The following is a 16,840-nucleotide window of genomic DNA, read 5'->3' as shown; positions in this document are numbered from 1 at the left end:
CATTGTTTGATAGACTTAAGTACATTTTTAATACATTTTCGATGCTATGTCTTATCCATTGCAATTTTTAAAAAATAATACATCCCCTTTTTTTGGGTCATAGGATGGACACGCTGAAATTTTATACACATTTTGGAATTCAGTTACTCAAGCACTTTCTTCTCAGTTTCAGACAGCAACAAACTGTAAGTATAGTATTTATTTTGCAAATTGATTTCACAGTTTTTCAGTTACTTTAAAATTTAATATCAAGTTTTTGCTCTATTAGTTTATAAAACATATCTTTTAAAAACTCCTGGCTAATTGTCATTTCTTATGTTACCTATATATTCAGTTATATAAGCAATAAGTTCTTTTTTTACACTTTTAAAATACTTAGGATGTGAAATAAAATGCTCCAGAAGAATAAGTTAATTCTCCATAATTCAGTCAGAGGAACCTGAATTTTTCCTATGTAAAGGGTGATTGATGTTGAAGAATTTAGTTAAAGCTTGTAGAGTATTTTAATTCCGAACAAAGAGATATTAAAATGCAGAGACCTTATAGCTTTTCCTTTATTGTTAAAATGAAGATTTGATGAACGAACAGCTGAAACACCCACATCATGAATTAAAAGTTGCTTAACCAAGTATAATCCAACAAATTTTTCTTAGTTTGGTGTTGTCATGAAATAATGGCACAGGGTACTTCTAAACAATGAAGTATACAAACTAGCTAATATCGTATAAGTGTTTTTGTCTAATCACTGAATGTAAGAGCATTGAATGTACCTAGGCCTTTTAAAAGTGTTTTGAGAGTTTGTACGAAGTTAAGTTTTTATTCACATTTACTGAAAGTACCTAGTAATGTAAACATTATTTAGTCCCTGACAACTCCAGATTGAATTAACCACACTACCTTGCTTCCCTACTTCTACTTCTAAAGGAGTGTGTGGCAAGGCAGTGACCACAGAGAAGGTCTTCATTCGTGTGTGGCCAGACAGAACTTAAGCAGAGGGTTTATTTAGGACTGATTCATTCTATTTACTTCTACAAATCACCCTACTCAAACAATACTGTGCTTCTCCCTGCTTTAGGTATCTGTTTTGGTCAGCTTTTTTGAGATGTAATTTACATATATAAAATTCACCAACTTTGAGCAGAGAATTCTATGAATTTTTGACAGATGTTTACATCCTTATAACCACCATCACAATTAAGATACAGAACATTTCTATCACCAACACTCCACCCCCCATGTCCCTAATGTACTCTTATAGTTAATCTCCTATCCCTACCTCTTGGCTCCTGGCAGCTAATGATAAGCTTTCTGTCTGTATAAGTTAGCTTCTCCTAGATTTTCATAAAACTGGAATCATGCAGTATGAGTTCTTATATAGCAACGTAGTTATTTTAAGGTTTATTCATGTTGTTGCATGTACCAGTAGTCCATTTCTTTTTATTGCTGATTAGAATTTCATTGTATAGATATACACAATTTATCTATTCTCCAGTTGGGGGAATAACTGGTTTATTACAGTTTGGGGTTATTATGAATAAAGCTACTACAGTCATTTACATACAGGTCTTTTGTAGACATATGTCTTCATTCTCTTGGGTAAACACGTAGAGTGGAATTTCCTGATCATTTGATAAGTATATGTTTAACTTTAAAAAATTGCTGAACTGTTTCCCAGGATAGATGTACCATTTTTCATCCCCATCAACAATGTATGATAATTCTTCTATATTTTCATCAATCCATGATATTGTCATTTTAATTTTAGCCATTCTTGTGAGTGTTCAGTGGACTTTCATTGTGGTTTTAACTTCCACTAGCCTAAAGACTAGTGATGACCAGATTTTCATAGGTTTATTTCCCATCTGTATATCTTCTTTGGTTAGGTGTTTGTCAAAATTACTGACTTTTTAGTTAAATTTTTTAGCTTATTGCTTGTCCTCTTATTATTGAGTCTTAAAATATCCTTATATATCTGATTCCAAGTCCTTTCTCAGATGTATGTTTTACATAGTCCCCTGTCTGTGGTTTGCCTTTGCATTTTCTTAACAGTATCTTCCAAATGACGAAAGTTTTTATTTTTGAAAAATGTCCAATTTATCAATTTTAGGAGGTAGTTTTTCAAATATTCAAATATAGTATTATATAAATACAGCCTTTCAATAGTTCCTTACTCCATGTATGAAAGTAATGGTTTTTCATGAAACCAGTTATCATGATGAAGTTTTCTTTAATATTTAACTTTCACACTATAAGCCAGTTGTGGAATACATTTACTCACATACCAGTAGGAAAACACAAAGATGTAAACTGACCTACAAAATATATAAGCATAATTACAAAATTCATTAAAACCTCAGTTTTTAGAATAAAAGAAAGCAATGTAAAAGCTCATTGTTGCTGTTTTCAAGCATTCATTAAAACTGTACTTTCTCACTTCAAAGCCTTTACAAAACCTTGGAGTTGTTGTAGACAGTATTTTTTTTTTTTTTTTTAGATTGGTATATTCCTACTCTCTCTTTTTTTTTTTAATTTTATTTATTTATTTTTGGCTGCGTTGGGTCTTTGTTGCTGCACGTGGGCTTTCTCTAGTTGCAGCGAGCAGGGCTACTCTTTGTTGTGGTGTACGGGCTTCTCATTGTGGTGGCTTCTCTTGTTGCGGAGCACGGACTCTAGGTGCACGGGCTTCAGTAGTTGTGGCACACAGGCTCAGTAGTTGTGGCTCCTGGGCTCTAGAGCACAGGCTCAGTAGTTGTGGTGCACGGGCTTAGTTGCTCCGCGGCATGTGGGATCTTCCTGGACCAGGACTCAAACCCGTGTCCCCTGCATTGGCAGGCGGATTCTTAACCACTGCGCCCCCAGGGAAGCCCTGTAGACAGTATTTTATTTTCTTTCTTTAATGAGTAAACTTAATTGGCATTTTGAATACTTTTTTCTCTCAATATGGTAGGAACGTACCAAAGAAATAACCTTAGCATACTTGAAATATTTCAAACCTTTAACCGTTACATCTTCCAATATTGTTTATTATTGGTTGATTTAGCACATTTTTAGTAGAAATTGTATAAGGTAAACCTCATCCCAACAAATCACACAAATATTAAGAGAGTATAACTCTAGGGAGTGGGACTGGAATGGAAATGCCCTTGTCTCTAATTCAGTCCTCTCTGTCAATTCTGGGTCTGGTTGATTGAATTTTCTTCTTCCTCATTGATATTGTTTCCTACTTTTTTGCATGTCTAATAATTTGTGATTCAGTATCACACATGAATTTTACCTTGTTTAGTACTAGATACTTTTGTCTTCCTGTTAAGTATTCCCACTCTCGGGTACTGTCAAGTTACTAAAAAATAATTTGGTTCCTTTGAGTCTTGCTTTTTAGATTTATTGGCAAAACCTGAGCAGTGTTTAGTCTAGAGCTAATTATTTCCCACTACGGAGGCTAGACTCTACAAAATACTCTGTGAATTGTGTGTTTTTTTAGTTTGGCTTTCAGGAACAGGCACTCCTCCCAGTCTTGTGTGAGGAACAGGTATATTCTCTCTAATCCTTTTCCTTGAGGAAAAATATTACAAAATTAAAATAAAGTGATAAACACCTGAGAAGCTGTCGGGCTGCACCCTACACACCTACAAGGCCTGCATTTGCCCAGCTTCAAGACTGGAAAAAGAGGCAGAGTCCATTTATATAGCACATATAGTCCCTGGAGTATACTGTAGTAATTGTTTAAAATTATAGGCAGGCAATATAAAGGAGATGCAACCATCTGCAGAGTTGAAGATTATATACGGTGTAACAGATTGTGTTAAGTAAGTAATATTTGGCAGAAAATATCTAAAGGAAAAATTTCCTAGTTAGGAGCATGTTCCTTCTGATTATAAATGTTCATGCTTAATAAAAATAAGTTCTACTAGATATAATAAAATATAATCTAGGGGTTTGACAGTGAATTTACTTTATTTAAAAGGAAAGGGGCCTGAACTTGTCACCATGAAGATTCAGAGTAGCTTCTATAGGAAGTGTGCTGCTTTAATTATCTATGGCTGATAGTTATTTCCAAGATGATTTCTAAGCTTTATGTCTATTATTTCTCATTGTAGTTTCCAGATAATAATGTTTGTTCACCAACCTGATGGGTTATGATACATATATTTTTCAAGTCTCAATAGAAACAAGCAAAATAAACATTACCATTTTGAACTCTTTGAAATGACTTCATAATTCTTCTTTGTAATGTGATTTTCCCAGAATGTCTTATCCCCCTTAGTTTTCTCCATAGCTCTCATCACTTACTAATACACTATTTATTTATTTAGTCTGAACTCCTCCCTCCTCCCACTAGAATTTAATTCCCCATAAGACATGGAATACTATATTGGTCATGGTAGTAGTATCTTCAAGGCTAAAAGTGTACCTAGCACATAGTAAGGCTTCAATAAATGCTTGTTGACTGGAAGGAAGGACGAAAGAAAAAGAGGAAGGAAGCAAGGAAGAAAAGATGCCAGTGCCCTTTTATAAAAGCGTAAGCACTTAAAAACATTTTTTGAAATATGCTTAAAATGTTCTGGCAAGTCAGTCTATTTTAAAAATTTAAAACCCTTTGTGCAATATTAATCTATCAAAACTCTTAAGCAACTCGAGTTGATTCATACAATTCATACAATTAAGAAAGCTACATGGTACATATCTGTAGTGCTTTGGAAAATCAAGTGTGAATAAGAGAAACACTTCAGGAGATACGCACATTTGAAGATATAGAAAGCTTTAAGACTTAAAATATATGCTAAAACTCATTATCTTTACCTTTTTAAAGATACAGTGGTAAATCAGGAGTCCACTCTTCCTTTGAAATAGGGAGACAAACAAGCTATACAATTATGAATACTTTAATGTAGATTAAAAAAAAATGTTAGAATGGTGTCCATGTTAAATGAGATTTTACTGTGATGCATTTCTTTTTTTGGGGGGGGCTGCATTGCGTCTTCGTTGTGGCGCATGGGCTTTCTCTAGTTGCGGTGAGTGGGGGCTACTCTTCATTGTGGTGCATGGGCTCCTCATTGCGGTGGCTTCTCTTATTGCGGAGCACGGGCTCTAGGCGTGAGGGCTTCAATAGTTGAGGCACGCGGGCTCAGTAGTTGTGGCTCGCTGGCTCTAGAGCACAGACTCAGTAGTTGTGGTGCATGGGCTTAGTTGCTCCGCGACATGTGGGATCTTCCTGGACCAGGGATTGAACCTTTGTCCCCTGTGTTGGCAGGCAAATTCTTAACCACTGCACCACCAGGGAAGTCCCTGTGATGCATTTCTTAAAAGTTAATGTACAACTTAAATATATATACTTAGGAGATAGATCTCACACCCTCATTTTAAGTACCTTTTAGAATTTTGATCCCTGCAACTGAAGCATTCTTCTGCTACAGAGCTCTAATGAGTTTACAAGGGACCATCCTGAGCACCGTGTAGCACATAAAGAAGAAAACTTGGAGCTTGCTGAAAAAGAGAAGTCACTAGATTTGAGAACTTGAGATGAGTGTTTTTTAAAAGTACTCAAAGTTTGTATAACCTGGCAGAAAGTAAGTCTAGTCATCAAGCAAGTTTTTAGAAACTTTCTTTGACAGGACAAATTTGATCATATAATTCTCTGATAAAATCTTCCATTGATCATATAATTCTCTGATAAAATCTTGCAGATATATCAAATCATTATGTTGTACATACTAATAAATGTTATGTCAATTATATCTAAATAAAACTGCAAAAATAAATTTTAAAAGACTTTAAAAGTCTTTCATTGACTTCTCTTTTTAAAAATCATTCATTAAAGTATAATACAGTTGACCGTTGAACAGCAAGGGGGTTAGGAGGACCGACCTTTTGTGCAGTCAAAAATCCATGTATCACTATGGTTGGCTCTCCAGATCTGTGGTTCCGCACCTGCAGATTCAGCCAACTGCAGATTGTGTAGTACTGTAGTATTTACTATTGAAAAATCCACATGTACGTGGACCCACACAGCTCAAACCCTTGTTGTTCAAGGGCCAACTGTACTCATAAAGAAAAGGTATGTGTATCATACTTATATACCTAAATGAATTTTTCAAATCTCAATACAGCTGTGTTACCAAGATCAAGAACAGCGTCAAGATCAAGAAACAGAATATTACCTGAACCCAGACGCTCCCCTCATGTCCCCTTCTAGTTTCTGCCTCTTCTTCTCCTAACAAGAGTAACCACTAATTTCTGATGGTAGAGATGGGGGGTTTTTTTGCTTTAATTATTGCTATTTAAAAAAATTTTTTTTTAATTCATTTATTTTATTTTTGACTGTGGTGGGTCTTCATTGCTGCATGCGGGCTTTTCTCTAGTTGCGGAGAGCAGGGGCCACTCTTTCGTTGCGGTGCGCAGGCTTCTCATTGTGGTGGCTTCTCTTGTTGTGGATCATGGACTCTAGGTGTGTCGGCTGCAGTAGTTGTGTCTTACGGGCTCTAGAGCTCAGGCTCAGTAGTTGTGGCACATGGGCTTAGTTGCTCCACAGCATGTGGGATCTTCCTGGACCAGGGCTCAAACCCGTGTCTCCTGCATTGGCAGGTGGATTCTTAACCACTGCGCCACCAGGGAAGCCCAATTATTGCTATTTTATGCAGATAAAATCATCCAGTTTTAATCTTGTATTTGTTTTCTGACGTCTCTCACTCCATGTTTCTAAGAGTCCTCCATGTTGTTGCATGTCCTTGTAGGTCATTCCCCATGTTGTAAAATAAACCATTCGGTCAATATGCCATATTATATTTTATCCACCATATTATAGATGGGTATTTGGGTGGTTTCCCATTTTGAGCTATTTTAAATAATGCTACCTGTGGCAATTCTGTCCTTTTTTATTGGGAATAAACCCAGGAATGGAAAATAGGTAGGTGTGGTAGACAGAATAATAGCCCTCCCAGAAATTTGCATGTGTTACCTTACATGGCAGAATGGATTTTGCAGATATAATTTATGGATCTTGAGATAGAGAGATTATCCTGGATCTTCTGAGTGGGTGCAGTGTAGTCATCAATTGCCTTAGAAGGGTAAGAGGGCAGTAGCAGAGTCAGAAGAGGAGATGTAATCGTGGAAACAGTGATCGGAGTGATGTAACTGCTAGTAGGGGACCATAAGCCAAGGAATGGAGGTAGGTGAAAAGGTCAAGTAAAAACTCCCTTAGAACCTCCAGAAGGAAGGTAGCTCTGCTGACACCTTGATTTTAGTGAGACCAAATTTGTACTTCTGACCTCCAGAACTGCAAGATAATACACTTATATTGTTTTAAGCCACCAAGTTTGTGGTGACTCGTTACGGCAGCTATAGGAAATGAATATAGTAGGTGATAGAGTATGCATATGTTCAGCTTTAGTAGACACTGCCAAAAAGTTTTCCAGTGTCGCTGTACCAATTTAAACTCCCATTGACAGTATATGAGAGTCCCAGTTTCTCCACAGCCTTGCATCTCTTGCTATTTTCTGTTTTTTGTTCTAGCCGTTCTGGTGGATGTTTAGTCAAATCACATTGTAGCTTTAATTTTTATTTCCTTTGTGATTAATGATATTATTCATTTTTCCATATATATATTGGCCATTTGCATATGCTCTTTTACACGTCTGTTGATTTTCTATAGAATTGTATGTCTTACTGATTCATAGGATTTTATTTGCATATTATGAAGTATTTTGTTGGTTTCTTTTCTCTCCCTTTGGCTGACCATTTCAGTTCACTCAAGGATTGGGTTGGCTTGGAGTAGTTGCACTTTTAATAGGACTCAGTATATCTCTAATTCTTCCCTTTTTTTTAGACATGCTTCTCCCAGGCCTTTAATTGAGAAGTTGGAGGATCTTTGTCTGCTTAGCCCTGAAATATTGAGGTTATCTAGCTCTGTCCTCCAGTGGCTTCCAGACAAGCTCTTTAGCCTCCCACCACGTGAAACTGCACAATCTGGTGAATGTCTTCATGGAAAGGAAGACCTGCCTCTGTTGGTAGCATGTTCTCTCCCCCCAGGTGGTCTTTGTTTCCTAAGATATGTTTCCACAAATATGAAGGATATTTTAACCTGTGCTCTTTGAAGCTTAGACCTAGTTCCCCAGCTTCCCTTGCAACTGTGTAACTAAGTAAATCTTCCATAGGATGCTTGGGTTGAGAAGCTTTAAGTTTAAAAATTGTCACTCCACGAACCACTAAAAGCTTTTCCAGTTTCCCTCTTCTCCAGCAGAGGTTCTCTGTATGGGGCAAGCTTGAATTTTAAACAATATCTCTGGCTTCTTTAGTTGTTAAGATGGGAGCACTGGTCTTAACAACTCTTCTTCTTCCACTCTTCTTACCCCTGTTACTCTCAGGATACGGTCCCAACCTGACTTCTCTGGTCCCTTCCTCTCTTTAGCAATCATTTTTTTCCTTTTTAATTTTTTAAATCTCTGTCCTTGAGCTTTAGTTCTTGAATGAATCACCCTCCTTCTTCTCAGTATTTACAAATACCTGAAACACATGTCTATATCCCCCCTTCATCTGGAAAAGTCACACTCATCTTTCCATTCTCCGTTTAGAAATAAAGTGTTCCTTGACGCCTCCTTCCCCATACACACACTCAAATATGGGTATGATATCCTCTATATGCTCCCACAAAACTCTGACATGTTCCCAGTTTCAATCCTTACCCCACTGCATTGTACTGGCTCACCTCCTTGCCTCGCTGTATCTCCCACTAGGCTCTAGAGAAAGTGTACTTCTATTCCATATTACATTCCTATCACAGAGCACAGTGCTTAATACAAAATAAACATCCTGTTGAAATGGATCCCTAAAGTGTTAAATTAATATTCAAGGCTTTAAGTATTAGGAGGAAATCTGAGGAGAAAACCAAACTGTGAAATAAAAATACTTCTCATTAAAAAAATAGTAAGCACTTATAAGGTAAATGAGACCCTAAAATATGAAGTACTTTTAGAACACAAACAACAGTATGTATATGTGATAAACAGGGATACAAAAGCATGGTGAAAAAATGTTAGCATGATTATTATAGGATAATAGGATACCAGGTAACTTTTAACTTTTTTCCTTATGCCTTTATTTGATTTTTTACAGTGAGCATTTTATATCATTAGTTATAAACTATGAAGCAGTTTTCACTGAGGTAAAAGAAGAAAGCAAATATGAGACTAAGATATTTAATTAAATCTTCCATGGAGATTTGTTGAATGGATAAAAGTGATCCAGTAGTTATGGAAATGAATAAAGTGCTCAGAGTTGAAGAGGAGATGAGATAAAAAGAGCTAAGAGAAAAAAAATCCCCACTTTACTCACATAGCAGGGTAAATTCCAAGTGGATCAAAGAATTAAATGTAAAATATGAAACCATTCAAGTGCCAGAAGAAACACAAGTGAACAAGCAGCTTCTCTGATTTAATATCCAGGAGCAGTGATGAAAAGATTGATAATTTGACTATGTTAAAAAATTTGCATGGCAAAGAAACTCTTAAGCAAAATAAAACGACAATGACAAACTAGAAAGATACTTATAACTTACATCAAAGAAAAGGACTTAGTATCACTAATATATAAAAAGCTTCTAAAATAAGAAGAAAAAGGCCAACAACCCTACCAAAAAAAGTGTAGGTATCTCAAGCATTTGTAAAAGATGCTCAGTGTCACCTATAAATAGAAAGATGCAAAATAAAAGTATACAGAGACACCATTTCTCATCTATCCAACTAGCAAAAAAGTAAAAAAAAGTTTGATAACACATGGCAAACTTATGAGGAAATAGTCACTCTCACGCAATGCTAATTAGCATACAAACCTTATAGAGGGGAGCGTCTAACAAAATTATCTAACAAAATATATAAGTATCTAACAAAATTATGTAAGCAGTTGCTTTTTTACTCGGCAGTTCTACTTCTAAGGATCTATTCCATAAATGCACTAGCAAAAGCATGAAGAGACATATTCACAAGGCTGTTCATTGCATCATTATTTGGAAAAAGAGCTGAAAACAGCCCAAATGTTCATCACTAGGGGATTAGGTAAACAAACTATGGTGCGTCCATAGAATGGAATGCCGTGCAGCTATAAAAAAAAATGAGAAAGAAAAAAGGAATGAGGAATATCTTTATATACTACTATGGAGCAATCTCCAAGTTATAGAGAAATATGTCTACAGTGTGCTAATAAGAAAGGGAGTGGTATAAGTAAATACACATTTTGGCCCATATTTTTAAGAAATACAAGGATAAACTGTAAAATCCAGAACAAAATGGTTACCAGTAGTTGGGGGAAGGAGTGTGTGAAGAATACATAGGAGAGGACAGGGATGAAAGCTAGACTTCTATGAGTATACTTTGTTGTGGAGATTTAGTTTTGAAGTTATATAAATATTTTATATAGTTATAAAACAAAATTAAAATGAAAGAAGAAATTACTAAAAATCAAAAGTAAAATGGAAAATATTAATGCAGTTATGTGTCCAGTTGGTGGCATAACCAGACAGAGAGGCAGTCTTTAATTTGACTTTTTACTTTACTCATTTGACTACTTTTTTTTTTTAAACCTCTTTTTTAAATTGAAGTATATTTAAATTATACAGTTGTGTTAGTTTCAGGTCTACAGCAGAATGATTCGGTTATATGTATATAACTGAATATATATATTCTTTTTCAGATTCTTTTCCATTATAGGTTATTACAAGATATTGAATATTGTTCCCTGTGCTATACAGCAGTAGTAGGTCCTTGTTGTTTATCTATTTTCTGACTACTTTACTTTTAAACACAGTAATTTATTTTTATAGCCCTAGTGGGATATACTTACAGGATAACAAGAACCTCCCAAAAAACACATTTCCTCTTTTCAATAACCATGTTATTTTTAGTATTGTTATTGTTATATTCAGACAGTTGTTTGTGTGGTGTGGTGTAAATAAATAATTATGTTGGTATCAAACTGAATCTGGATTTTCAGCATAGGTGAAACAACATATAAAAATGGGTGAGATCAACTGATAAGGTATTTTTTCTTTAAAAATATATTATTTGGTGACGAGTTGTGGCAGGGATAGAAGAGGATGGGGGCAACGGCTGCTTCTTCTAGACGCTAGGGAATGCAGTTGCACCTAGATCCAAAGCAGACTCTCCATATTGACCAGGCACAGAGGACAACGCCTGGCTGGAAGACCGAGCGGAGCACAGAAGTCTGGCCACCCTGTGCCTTTGGATTGGAGAATTTAACCAACTAACATGTAAGCCGTGTGGCTGACATGGTCTTGGTGCTCCGGCCAGGTGTCAGGCCTGAGCCTCTGAGGTGGGAGAGCCAAGTTCAAGACATTGGACCACCAGAGACCTCCCAACCCAACGTAATATTGATCGGCGAGAGCTCTCCCAGAGATCTCCGTCTCAATGCTAAGACCCAACTCCACCCAACGACCAGCAGGCTCCAGTCCTGGACATCCCATGCCAAACAACTAGCAAGACAGGAACACAACCCCACCCATTAGCAGAGAGGCTGCCTAAAATCATACTAAGTTCACAGACACCCCAAAACACGCCACCAGATGTGGTCCTGCCTACCAGAAAGACAAGATCCAGCCTTATCCACCAGGACACAAGCACCAGTCCCCTCCACCAGGAAGCCTACACAACCCACTGAACCAACCTTACCCACTGGGGGCAGACACCAAATACAGTAGGACCTATAAACCTGCAGCCTGCGAAAAGGAGACCCCCAAACACAGTAAGTTAAACAAAATGAGAAGACAGAGAAATAAGCAGCAGATGAAGGAGCAAAGTAAAAACCCACCAGACCAAACAAATGAAGAGGAAATAGGCACTCTACCTGAAAAAGAATTCAGACTAATGATAGACAAGATGATCCAAAATCTTGGGAATAGAATGGAGAGAATACAAGAAATGTTTAACAAGGACCTAGAAGAACTAAAGAGCAAACAAACAATGATGAACAACACAATAAATGAAATTAAAAATACTCGAGAAGGAATCAATAGCAGAATAACTGAGGCAGAAGAACGGATAAGTGACCTGGAAGATAAAATAGTGGAAATAACTACCACAGAGCACAATAAACAAAAAAGAATGAAAAGAATTGAGGACAGTCTCAGAGACCTCTGGGACAACATTAAATGCACCAACATTTGAATTATAGGGGTCCCAGAAGAAGAAGAGAAAAAGAAAGGAACTGAGAAAATATTAGAAGAGATTATAGTTGAAAACTTACCTGATATGGGAAAGGAAATAGTTAATCAAGTCCAGGAAGCACAGAGAGTCCCATACAGGATAAATCCAAGGAGAAACACTCCAGGACACATATTAATCAAACTATCAAAAATTAAATACAAAGAAAAAATATTAAAAGCAGCAAGGGAAAAACAACAAATAACATACAATGGGATCCCCATAATGTTAACAGCTCATCTTTCAACAGAAACTCTGCAAACCAGAAGGGAGTGGCAGGACATATTTAAAGTGATGAAGGAGAAAAACCTACAACCAAGATTACTCTACCCAGCAAGGATCTCATTCAGATTTTATGGAGAAATTAAAACCTTTACAGACAAGCAAAAGTGAAGAGAATTCAGCACCACCAAACCAGCTTTACAACAAATGCTGAAGGAACTTCTCTAGGCAGGAAACACAAGACAAGGAAAAGACCTACATTAACAAACCCAAAACAATTAAAAAAATGGTAATAGGAACATACATAACGATAATTACCTTAAATGTAAATGGATTAAATATGCTCCAAGCAAAAGACATAGACTGGCTGAATGGATACAAAAACAAGATCCATGTATATGCTGTCTACAAGAGACCCACTTCAGACCTAGGGACACGTACAGACTGAAAGTGAGGGGATGGAAAAAGATATTCCATGCAAATGAAAAAAGAAAGCTGGAGTAGCAATTCTCATATCAGACAAAATAGACTTTAAAATAAAGAATGTTACAAGAGACAAAGAAGGACACTATATAATGATCAAGGGATCAATCCAAGAAGAAGATATAACAATTGTAAATATTTATGCACCCAACATAGGAGCACCTCAGTACATAAGGCAAATGCTAACAACCATAAAAGGGGAAATCGACAGTAACACAGTAATAATAGGGGGCTTTAACACCCCACTTTCACCAATGAACAGATCATCCAAAAGGAAAATAAATAAGGAAACACAAGCTTGAAATGATACATTAAACAAGATGGACCTAATGGATATTTATAGGACATTCCATCCAAAAACAACAGAATACACTTTCTTCTCAAGTGCTCATGGAACATTCTCCAGAATAGATCATATCTTGGGTCACAAATCAGGCCTTCGTAAATATAAGAAAATTGAAGTTGTATCAAGTATCTTTTCCAACCACAATGGTATGAGACTAGATATCAATTACAGGAAAAAAACTGTAAAAAATACAAACACATGGAGGCTAAACAATACGCTACTAAATAACCAAGAGATCACTGAAGAAATCAAAGAGGAAATCAGAAAATACCTAGAAACAAATGACAATGAAAACACAATGATCCAAAACCTATGGGATGCAGCAAAAGCAATTCTAAGAGGGAAGTTTATAGCAATACAGTCCTACCTCAAGAAACAAGAAACATCTCAAACAACTTAACCTTACACCTAAAGCAATTAGAGAAAGAACAACAACAACAAAAAACCCCAAAGTTAGCAGAAAGAAAGAAGTCATAAACACCAGATCAGAAATAAATGAAAAAGAAATGAAGGAAACAATAACAAAGATCAATAAAACTAAAAGCTGGTTCTTTGAGAAGATAAACAAAATTTGATAAACCATTAGCTAGACTCATCAAGAAAAAAAGGGAAAAGACTCAAAGCAACAGAAATGAAAAAGGAGAAGTAACAACTGACACTGCAGAAATACAAAGGATCATGAGAGATTACTACAGGCAACTATATGCCAGTAAAATGGACAACCTGGAAGAAATGGACAAATATTAGAAAAGCACAACCTTCTGAGACTGATCCAGGAAGAAATAGAAAATATAAGGAGACCAGTCACAAGCACTGAAATTGAAACTGTGATTAAAAATCTTCCAACAAACAAAAGCCCAGGACCAGATGGCTTCACAGGCGAATTCTGTCAAACATTTAGAGAAGAGCTAACACCTATCCTTCTCAAACTCTTCCAAAATATAGCAGAGGGAGGAAAACTCCCAAACTCATCCTACGAGGCCACCGTCACCCTGATAACAAAACCAGACAAAGATGTCACAAAAAAGAAAATTACAGGCCAATATCACTGATGAACATAGATACAAAAATCCTCAACAAAATACTAGCAAACAGAATCCAACAACACATTAAAAGGATCATACACCATGATCAAGTGGGGTTCATCCCAGGAATGCAGGCATTCTTCAGTATATGCAGATCAATCAATGTGATACACCATATTAACAGATTGAAGGAGAAAAACCATATGATCATCTCACTAGATGCAGAAAAAGCTTTTGACAAAATTCAACACTGATTTATGATAAAAACCCTCCAGAAGCTAGGCATAGAGGGAACTTACCGCAACATAATAAAGGCCATATATGACAAACCCACAGCCAACATCATTCTGAGTGGTGAAAAACTGAAACCATTTCCACTAAGATCAGGAACAAGACAAGGTTGCCCACTCTCACCACTATTATTCAACATAGTTTTGGAAGTTTTAGCCACAGCAATCAGAGAAGAAAAAGAAATAAAAGGAATCCAAATCAGAAAAGAAGAAGTAAAATTGTCACTGTTTGCAGATGACATGATACTATACATAGAGAATCCTAAAGATGCTACCAGAAAAATACTAGGACTAATCAATGAATTTGGTAAAGTAGCAGGATACAAAATTAATGCACAGAAATCTCTTGCATTCCTATACACTAATGAAGAAAAATCTGAAAGAGAAATTAAGGAAACACTCTCATTTACCATTGCAACACAAAGAATAAAATACCTATGAATAAACCTACCTAAGGAGACAAAAGACCTGTATGCAGAAAACTGTAAGACACTGATGAAAGAAATTAAAGATGATACCAACAGATGGAGAGATACACCATGTTCTTGGATTGGAAGAATCAACACTGTGAAAATGAGTATACTACCCAAAGCAATCTACAATCCCTATTAAATCCCTATTCAATGCAGTCCCTATTAAACTACCAATGGCATTTTTCACAGAACTAGAACAAAAAAAATCACAATTTGTATGGAAACACAAAAGACCCCGAATAGCCAAAGCAATCTTGAGAAAGCAAAACAGAGTGGGAGGAATCAGGCTCCCTGACTTCAGACTATACTAAAAAGCTACACTAATCAAGACAGTATGGTACTGGCACAAAAACAGAAATATAGATCAACAGAACAGGATAGAAAGCCCAGAGATAAACCCACGCACATATGGTCACCTTATGTTTGATAAAGTAGGCAAGAATATACAGTGGAGAAAAGACAGCCTCTTCAATAAGTGGTGCTGTGAAAACTGGACAGCTACATGTAAAGAATGAAATTAGAACACTCCTTAACAGCATACACAAAAATAAACTCAAAATGGATTAAAGACCTAAATGTAATGCCAGACACTATCAAACTCTTAGCGGAAAACATAGGCAGAACACTCTATGACATAATTCACAGCAAGATCCTTTTTGACCCACCTCCTAGAGAAATGGAAATAAAAACAAACAAATGGGACCTAATGAAACGTAAGAGCTTTTGCACAGCAAAGGAAACCATAAACAAGACAAAAAGACAACCCTCAGAATGGGAGAAAATAGTTATAAATGAAGCAACTGACAAAGGATTAATGTCCAAAATATACAAGCAGCTCATGCAGCTCAATATCCAAAAAGCAAACAGTGCAATCCAGAAATGGACAGAAGACCTAAATAGAAATTTCTCCAGAGAAGATATACAGATTGCCAACAAACACATGAAAGGATGCTCAACATCACTAATCATTAGAGAAATGCAGATTAAAACTACAATGAGGTATCACCTCACACCCGTCAGAATGGCCATCATCAAAATATCTCCAAACAGTAAATGCTGGAGAGGGTGTGGAGAAAATGGAACCCTCTTGCCCTTTTGGTAGGAATGTAAATTTGCACAGCCACTATGGAGAACTATATGGAGGTTCCTTAGAAAACTAAAAACAGAACTGCTGTATGACCCAGCAATCCCACTACTGGGCATATACCCTGAGAAAACCATAATTCCAAAAGAGTTATGTACCACAATGTTCATTGCAGCACTATTTACGTTAGCCAGGACATGGAAGCCACCGAAGTGTCCATCGACAGGTGAATGTGTAAAGAAGATGTGGCACATATATACAATGGAATATTACTCAGCCCTAAAAAGAAACGAAATTGAGTTTTTTGTAGTGAAGTGTATGGACCAAGAGTGTGTCATACAGAGTGAAGTAAGTCAGAAAGAGTAAAACCAATACCATATGCTAACACATATATATGGAATCTAAAAAAAAAAAAATGGTTCTGACGAAACTAGGGTCATTACAGGAATAAAGACACAGATGTAGAGAATGGACTTGAGGACACGGGGAGGGGGAAGGGTAAGCTGGGACAAAGTGAGAGAGTAGCATTGACATATATACACTACCAAATGTAAAATAGATAGCTAATGGGAAGCAGCCGCATAGCACAGGGAGATCAGCTTGGTGCTTTGTGACCACCTAGAGGGGTGGGATAGGGAGGATGGAAGGGAGACACAAGAGGGAGGGGATATGGGGATATATGTGTATACGTATAGCTGATTCACTTTGTTA

At 36.5% G+C, this 16,840-nt stretch overlaps 1 protein-coding gene across 1 annotated transcript in view; it reads left to right on the top strand.

Moving 5' to 3' along the window:
- COG5 (component of oligomeric golgi complex 5) overlaps positions 1 to 16,840 on the top strand; it is a 285,164-nt gene that overhangs the window by 184,752 nt on the left and 83,572 nt on the right. The window contains exon 11 of the mRNA XM_007180888.3: positions 104 to 185. Within this exon, the coding sequence (XP_007180950.1) occupies positions 104 to 185 (82 nt within the window). The remainder of the gene's footprint in view (positions 1 to 103; positions 186 to 16,840) is intronic.

The sequence above is a fragment of the Balaenoptera acutorostrata genome, chromosome 7, assembly GCF_949987535.1.
Source record: "Balaenoptera acutorostrata chromosome 7, mBalAcu1.1, whole genome shotgun sequence".
In the NCBI taxonomy this organism is placed as follows: domain Eukaryota; kingdom Metazoa; phylum Chordata; class Mammalia; order Artiodactyla; family Balaenopteridae; genus Balaenoptera; species Balaenoptera acutorostrata.
The sequence above is the reverse complement of the archived record's forward strand: the minus strand, read 5'-3'. Positions and strand labels throughout refer to the sequence as shown.